Source organism: Nuphar pumila, chromosome 3 (assembly GCF_984573655.1).
Source record: "Nuphar pumila chromosome 3, dmNupPumi1.hap1.1, whole genome shotgun sequence".
NCBI classification, from domain to species: Eukaryota; Viridiplantae; Streptophyta; class Magnoliopsida; order Nymphaeales; family Nymphaeaceae; genus Nuphar; species Nuphar pumila.
In genome coordinates, this window is record NC_143251.1 from 138,383,246 (window position 1) to 138,391,827 (window position 8,582).

General features: G+C 36.0%; 1 protein-coding gene across 1 annotated transcript; it reads right to left on the reverse strand.

The window, feature by feature from the left end:
• Positions 1-736: 736 nt before the first annotated feature.
• LOC149844039 (membrane-anchored ubiquitin-fold protein 3-like) lies at positions 737-6,746 on the reverse strand. The gene is made up of 4 exons (XM_090000279.1): positions 6,602-6,746; positions 3,840-4,400; positions 2,450-2,620; positions 737-943 (listed from the first exon to the last, which is right to left on the reverse strand). Exons 2-4 carry the CDS (start codon positions 3,967-3,969, stop codon positions 888-890), a joined length of 357 nt encoding a protein of 118 aa, XP_089856405.1. The 5' UTR covers positions 3,970-4,400; positions 6,602-6,746; the 3' UTR covers positions 737-887.
• Positions 6,747-8,582: the final 1,836 nt, after the last annotated feature.

Consider the following 8,582-nt stretch of genomic DNA (forward strand, 5'->3'; position numbering starts at 1 on the left):
TATAATTTTCATGTGTTTTAACAAGTGATTAAAAATCTCTAGGCGTTAAAGTTTATGCATTTGGAAAAGTGGTAACTGTCAATTACACTTTTTAGTGTAAAATATAAAAGGTATATAGTCTCACTTCCTCTCCCAAATGCATAAACTCCAACCCCAGCTACCAGTTTCCAGACACCCTCCACAGAGATAGTTTAACCATGCATCTATCAAATGCATAAACTCTCATCCCAGCTGCCAGTTTTCAAACAGCGCCTAAACATAAAACAAACACTTCACAGTCTAGATTGCACACCTATAAGCTGTCAAGATATATCTAGCTTAGCTTCCTTATTATGTCAAGGCCATCTAAGGACTGAAATCATAGATTGAGATGGAAATCCTCCTAAACCTCCAAAGTCGCATGCACAACAAAGCTCACAGATCTAAAGCACCAATCCTCACCTAGACATGATACATGGTCAAAATCCAGGAGAACAATCAGGAGAATATTCATGCAAGGTTGGTGCGTTTAACTGACCGAAACTGCAGCATCTGGCATCTATCCAATGGCCAGCCAATAGGTATAGAATCAGCTCGTGGTCTCTAATCTGGTTGCCACCACACCAAAAAATGCAGCAGTTATACTTGCAATGTTTATTTTCGATCTCATGAATGTGGAATTTGAGCCTAACAGCCACTTTCTTTGAACATTTGGCTAAGATCATAAAGAAAAGGAAAAAGAAAAACCCCACCTTGTGTAACAGGCTCTAATTGTAAAAATACTTGTAAAGGGATAATACATAATTACAACAGGGGCAACAAGATTGATAACTACAATGACAATGGCAACTGAACCAACCTGAGATGGATAAAAAATGGTGACAGAAAGCCACTTTCACATTGTAACTCTACATGATGGTACAGGAGCAGAAGCTCTTCTTTGGCATCTCATCGAGATTGTTATCTGCACATTTTCAAGTCAAAACATTTACCCTTTGTTTTTCGAGAAGATTATTTTTTTTCTAACTACATAAGTAATGAATACTGACAATTTAAGTAGAAAAACTGGATGCAGGATAATTGCTTTCAGCAAAAACACGATAACAGTCTGGAACGACACACCAACTAGAAATTTAAAGTGAAAATGAGAAATAATGCATCCTTCAGTCTTAGTCTTCATGACTAGCCCAAAGCAGCAATTCAGATGCTCATTAATATCCATTTATTTTTCTTGCTAACAAGAAAATATTAGATATGCAATAAATTAACTAAGAAAACTGGATGCAGATATGAGAATGAGCATATCAAAGGCTCATATTTCAATTGTCCACAAGGGCCTCTGCACACCTGGCTAGGTGGGTCACCTAGGTGTTTAAGTTTAAGGATGTCAAGAGTTCAACACCTAGGGTGCCTTGTCCCTTCATGCAAGACCAAAGCCATTTATGTGTATAATGTGACGTCTGGCAGAGGAGTACTCGTGGAGTTCTATACTGCAGACACTGAAACAGGGGCATGGTCAATATGACACCTCTCAGCCTGTAATGTGACCTCTAGCAGTGGTTTCTTCCCATTATTAAAAAAAAAGAAAAAAGAAAAAGAAAAAGAAAAGAAGTATCACATTTCTATTGTGCCAGAAATAGGAGAATCTTTTGTTCTTTTGAGAAAATCCTGAAAGCAAACCTTTCAGATTGAATGCTACTATCCATTCTGCTCCTGAAACTTTGGATGTAACAAAATCTAAGGAGAGGCTAACTGCCAAATTTCAGGTAAATGCCAATGTATGTGAATTCCATAGGTTAAATCTAGACACAAGTAAAATGCAATTGAGAAGATCAGACATATCTAGTTCAACATAACAACCAGTTGGAAGTGGAATCATAATTAAGGTCCAAATTATGCCCGATTTATCTGTGAAATTTATAAAGCTTCAGGTTGGTTGGATCAAAGCAGTCTCGGTTTACAGATTTGCTGAGCTTAGTCCTGTCCTTATATTGTTGGGCCAAAACATAAATTGGTGAGGGACTTCCACCCTCCACCTACATGGGCCACCCAAATGCAAATCAAGTCCAACCAGGTATGGGTTTCAAATCAAGTCCAACCAGGTATGGGTTTAAGTATAATCAAACACAAGGAGTTCTACGGTTCTACCCTCCTTTTTTACATTTCTCATTCAATTTTGTTATTTTCCTTTTAGTCTTTTTTCTTTTTTTCGGAAAAGCTAGATGAACATATTCCGAACACGAAAATGGATGCAGAACTAAATGGTAACCAAATAGCTAAGCTGAATGTTACTAATATTCTATGAAATGAAAACCTGCATGCACTCCATTTATGCGTATATATGCAAGCATCTAGCACCTACAGTTTTCTTACAATAGGCATCACTCAAGCATGGGATGAATATACAAGATGAAATATGCTTAGCTAAACACATGCATGCTCAACAGGCCACAATAGAAACTAAAAGTACCTGTTTTCTTTCTCGGCAGTGAAGGCTGGACCACAACATGCATTGTGATGACCCCACCTGGAAACTCACCCATGGGTGTTCTAGACTCAGCAAGAGTCTTGCTGTTCTCCAATATTTTTCCAGCATTTATAAGCTTCAAATCACTAGCAGTTCTGGGCACAATTTTTTTATCTGGAGTTGACAAAGTCACATTATTATTATGTAACTCTAAACCAAGTGAGAACAATGCTCAACACAACAAAAGTATCATGCTCAGGTCACTAGAAACACAAAAATTAGCACCAGTTCTTAATTCCATCCCCATGCCATAACAGTTGCAAACAACAATCACCAATCACTTTACAACATCCATAAAGAAGAATGCAGGTTCAATCACATGGTGTAATGACCTGGAGAATCCTTCATTGGATAGAATGTCCACATAGAAAATTCTACTAGACGCTAAGATCTCACAAAAATTAAAAAAAAATTATTCCAACATCTCACAATGCAAGATAAGTCATAATTGCAATCAGTGAAGCATCATCTCCTGATGTTTTTTCACTAACGAAGTGAGTTCATCGAAAGTAGTGGCCACCCGTCCATTGGCAGTAAGTGACATGTTAGGTATGTAAGTGTTAGCAAAAGATAAAGGTGCATTACATGACACTTTAGCATTATGTTCAACTGTGGCCACTTTTGCCCCCAAGATAAACATAGACACGCTACAATGAACTTATGATTCATCTGCAGGGGTAATCCTACTTTCTACTATTAAAGAGGATCTGCTTTATCTGGTTTTTAATCCTTCAACTTTTGTGACCATACAATTTGCGTAAGCTTATATGTTGGAGAAAGAAGGGAACAATTACAATACTCAAGGTGCTGCAATTGCTTAAGTCACAAGTATCCACTCATCTCACATCTAACATAGGAGGAACATCAGTGGCATATTTTGTAGGCCAGTATAATGTCTTCTCTATATTTCTGGAGGGTTGTGTTCGAGCTTCAGGGTAATATTTTTCTGTCATGCACGGCCCAGTATGAAGTTATATTCATGCTTCAGCACAACTATCAATACTTCTCGATATGAAACTCACACTTTTCAACCTTTTCACTTGCACAAAAAGTTATAATTGCCATGTGCAGATCCATGCATATTGTGCGACATCCCTTAACATATGAATCATGTTAAGTATTTAGAATCTATAGAAGACATCTGCATTCTATTCACTGTATACTTACTGACAGAAACAGTTATGAAATCAAACAACAGCACAATCTAAAAGCAAAACACAAACCTATGTATGCTACAATCACAAATTTCTTGAACAAAAGATATTTGTCTAATTTAACTCCAGGTCTTTCAGCAGAAAAAATGTATAAAGGAGTCATACAGAGCTAAGCGAACCTTGTGGCCACTCTGAGACTAGCCTTTCTTTAAGCGCCTGGATTGTGGTTGATGGTGCGTATAAACTAGGACCAATATCTGATCCATCATAAAGGCGGAATTTGATCTCAACCTGATCTTCAATTGACATTATTGCAATTCTTCAATAGTTTTTACGTGGAAAATAGAGAAAAGATTGGGTAATCTTTTCCAGTCTGAGGCTTGTTCGTTGAGTATGAAAGATTTGCTGCAAGTTTATGCAGGGCAAAATGATCAACGGATATGTACACGTTTTTAACTGGGTATCCTAAAGGTTATTCTAAAATATTATGCTGTGTCTGTACAGTATTCACCCCTGGCAGTCCAATTTATCCATTGTGCATCTCAACATCTCACAGCAATGGCTAGTGACCCCTTGTAAAGCTGATGCCCAAGGAAGTGACTGAAATTCTGATGGTTGCCCTCATGCATATTGAGGAGTCTACAACATTTGGAAACTCATTTAACCAAGAAATCCAACGATGCAAACACTTCATAGGATCAGATCACTTGCACAAGATTGTGACAGTGAGAGAAAGTCGTCTGCAACAGGGAAACGAAAAAAATGATTTAGTTGTGGTACAACCCAAATAAGAAAAGGAACTGCACACATACAAACCAGATCATGGCAGAACCAGATATTCAGTTGGTTGATGGACCAAACTTATGAATATCTTAGCTTGCGCTTAGAGAATTCCAAGGATTTAACAATCCTTGATTAACTAAATATATTAAAATTCTAGAGGGTTCAATCTCACACAAATCCATTTTTCCTAAAAAACAACAAACTACATATTTAACAACAAAAGTCAAGATAAAGATAGCAGTTCAGGGAACCTCAACATAAAGGTAAAAAAGTGAAAATAATGTGAATCTGCAGGAAAGGGAAAATTCGGTTGAATTATCAACAGGAATAATATGTTAATGTCGGAGGAATAAGAAATCTAATGAGGGAAAATTACAAAATTCTGCAGAGTAGCAAATACAGGAAGGTAAAAAGTGGCCAACAAAGAACAGCACAAATAAAGCCCAAAAGACCATACAAAAGATTCTATCCAAATAGAAAAGCCAACACAAAGATCGCACGTGACAAAAGAAAAGGACAACAAATTGGAGGACAATCATGGCAAGAGTAAACTATCCAAGGTAGGTGATGATCATTGACTTTACATCAACAATAAAAAATAGACAAAAGAGGCATATGAAAATTGGCATTAAAAAATAAAATGAGTCCCAAATTTCACCAGGTACAAAGCATATAATAAAAGATTCACCTAAAAATTATAAGCCAAACATTAGGGGTTGAAAAAAGAAGCATTCTATTCAATCCAGTGAAAATGAATACAAAAGTAGTAAATTAACTAGCTTAAAGAAGTCATCATGATATGCACCAAGACACTAGTAGTCGACAATATCTCAGAGATTGGAAGCAGTTATAAGCATTCTACATGTTTTCTACACTCAATGCAGGAAAAATATAACATTCCATAAAATCACAAAAGGTAGCTAAGAAAACTTGTCCCCTAATGTAACCACCCAAAGCCGAATACACAGGCAAGACGAGCTGCAGAGAGAATGATTAAGATCCATAAAAGAACAAGGGAAACTATGATACACCTGATAAAGAGCAGATTGAACAAACATGATCATAAACAAAACTCCAGAAAAGAACTCCAAGCGAAAAAAATGCAAGAATCAAAGAAAAAACATAAAAGCAAAGAGAATTAAGAAGTAAATAGCAAAAGAAGCTAAAACCCAATAAACTGCTAAACAACATACAATCTGCGATAGACAAAGCAACAAAGAAGCAAAAAGAGAATATTAAAACTCATAAAAATAGTAAAATAAGTGTTGGCTAGCTAATCAGTCAAGACAGAAAAAATATGAAAATACGGGGAAATTCAGCAAAGATTTTAAAAAAAGTAAAATAAAAACTATTAATTTAAACCCTTTCAACAAGCATGACAGGAAACCTCAGGAATTAACTATAAGAAATGCAAGATAAGAACTAGAAGAACAAAAATCAATCAAATACCTGTGGAAAAAGAAAAGGGAAAATCTAAAGATCCATGGAAATTTGAAAACTGAACACGTAACCACTTGAAGATAAGAAAGACATAAAAGGCTGACATAAAACCAATAACAAACCGAGAACTGAGAATTTCCTCAAAGATCCATCAGAATATTAACAACTTACCCTAAAATGTCAAATATAATAAAGCAAAAGCTAGCGACAATAAACAAGAATACGAAGACCTTAACTGATGCATAAACTTAAGCAAATAGAGATGCATAAACTTAAGCAAATAGAGATAGAAATCCACAAATCTAGCCCTATAACCAAAAGACATTGAAATTAAATACGAAAAAAAGGGATCGAAAACATACTGATTGACGTAGCTGCTTGAAGACCAGAAAGGGAACAGAAAGACTGAAAAAACAAGAACTTGAAATCGAACTCAAGAAATTCTTCAACGATCCGTCAAAAATCAGACTAATCCCTTAATATGTATCGAAAACAGCCAAATTACACAAAAGGCAAATTACGGGACGAAAACCAAAGGATCGATGCGAAAACAAGCCATAATCACATATACTTATCAATGATCCATCGTTTCACTGAAAAAACCAAGGAAAACAACGGCTAAAAGCGAAAATGGAAAAAAGGAGGATAAACGAAATCGAATGGAATCTTCGGTAGCGCTAAAGAAAGAAGCCGAAAGATCGATGAAAGAGATCCTTACTAGACGAGACGATGCTCGGCACGCCGGCGTCCACTCGAACCCTAGATCGACGAAATCGCCATCCTCATATTCTCTCTCTCTCCTTCCTTATTTCAGAAGCGAAAGACGGAGCCCTCCTTTCGTTCTCTGCAGAAAATTCAAAGCCGGAAGGGTCACGCACGAAGTGGTCCCCTTTTATAGCGCTCTAACTAGTCTAACCACTTGAACCAAATTACCAAAACGCCCTCAAATTTCTAGCTTTATGACGGCCTTGGGAAAGCAACAAACCAACGCTAAATTACGAAAATACCCCCAAAATAATTCGTACTAAATTATGAATTATAGCATAGCACCCTTTTCCTTTGGGACGAATTAGTAACATGAGGTTAAAACGTCAAAATAACGCCGCCAATTTCTCGTGAGAAATATATATTTTTTGTTTTTCTTGGACCTTTATTGGGAAAATAAATAAATTTAGTAGTAATGAAATATGTCAACATAGTAATAAAAAACATATAAATTAGGCCTTTTCCAATACTAAAAGGTAAGACATAAAAAAAGCGTTAATAACGTGATAAAATCGGTCTAGGATTTTTTTAAATATCAGGAACTCTGAAAAAAAGCGTTAATAACATTTGAGATCGCATGGACTTCTGAAAATTCTATATATTCACAACATGTTCAAGATATGGACGATATTTCCATTGTGATGTGTCCTTTATCAGATTTAATTAGACTACTGCTTGGAATTGGTTATAAGTTTTGGATCCAACCCAATTGAAATCCGGCATTATTTTACTATAGTTTGGTCTATTTAATCTAATCTTACATGTAGGTTTACTCATCTATTTCAGTCTTTGATGAATTTTTTGCGTTTGATATATTGTTAATGAATTAGATTAATAGTTGCCCAAGCTGACTTCGGATCCAAATTTGGATTCCAAATGATAAAACCCAAATTGGTGGGAACTGGTTATTTCCTAACTCATGCACAATTTGTTATCACCGTCCATCAAGATGTACGGTGAAAAAAAGTGGAGGTTGGTTGTTACCTACCGTCCACAATCAAATATCGACCATATGAAGGTGTCCAGTAACCGTGACCCAAGCATAATGACATACATAGTTGAGCCCATTAAAAACCGAGCCAAAACCCGGCCCATTAGTAAACGGGCAGGGTCATCTTTGAGCCAGACCACACTTAAAGTCTAATGGGTCGAGCTCTAAACAGGCCTGGGCCGGCCTGATGCCCACCCCTAGTTCACATTAGGATTGCAAACAGGTCGGATTTATGAAATAAAATTTACAAAATTTGGCTGTCATAGATCCAAACCAATCCAACTTTTCAATGTATTTTGGGATCCAAGATCCGATATCCAATCCATTTGCAACCCTAGTTCACGTAATGACCTGCGTCTTTAAGAAGGAGATTCTTTGTCATAGGAAAAAAAAAATCCTTGTAACATAAATTGCATCTCGTAGACAGAGAAACTATAACATGAGAACTACTTTGTGAACCGCAATTTTCATAGGTTTTGTTTTCTCTTAAATCCAACCAAACGGATGTAATCTATATGTTTTGTTGTACAAGTACTAACTCTTAAATCATCCAATTATGATAGAAAAGTAAGATTTTTTAAGCTTTAAAATCAATGACTCTGAATCTTTATAAATATTTAAGCATTAAAAATTGTATTTTTTATCAAAAAATACACGATCCAACAGTCGATTCCTAGCAAATTTACCATATCGAACACATCTGCATGGTCGGATTTTCCAAAAAAAAAAAGTATTGGAAATGCCTAATTTGCATGATAATTCTCATATTTAGTTCCCATATTATAGTGGCTCTTACTGGTAGTTAGCAAAGCTTGCTTTATAAGCCAGAAATTGAGAAGCTATATATATTTCTTTAATGCTTTCAAGCTTTGTGAGAAAGTCGCTTCCAAAACAGTAAAAAGCTTGCTTCTTTTAGCAGGTAAATGGAATTTTTTCACATTGG

What these genes read in the sequence shown, in the direction of transcription:
- LOC149844039 (XM_090000279.1), bottom strand. Translation starts at nt 3,969, where the DNA reads ATGTCAATTGAAGATCAGGTTGAGATCAAATTCCGCCTTTATGATGGA. An exon ending in AGTCTCAGAGTGGCCACAAG is followed by an intron (nt 2,621 to 3,839) that starts GTTCGCTTAGCT and finishes TGTCAACTCCAG; the next exon opens with ATAAAAAAATTGTGCCCAGA. An exon ending in ACTGCCGAGAAAGAAAACAG is followed by an intron (nt 944 to 2,449) that starts GTACTTTTAGTT and finishes GAAAATGTGCAG; the next exon opens with ATAACAATCTCGATGAGATG.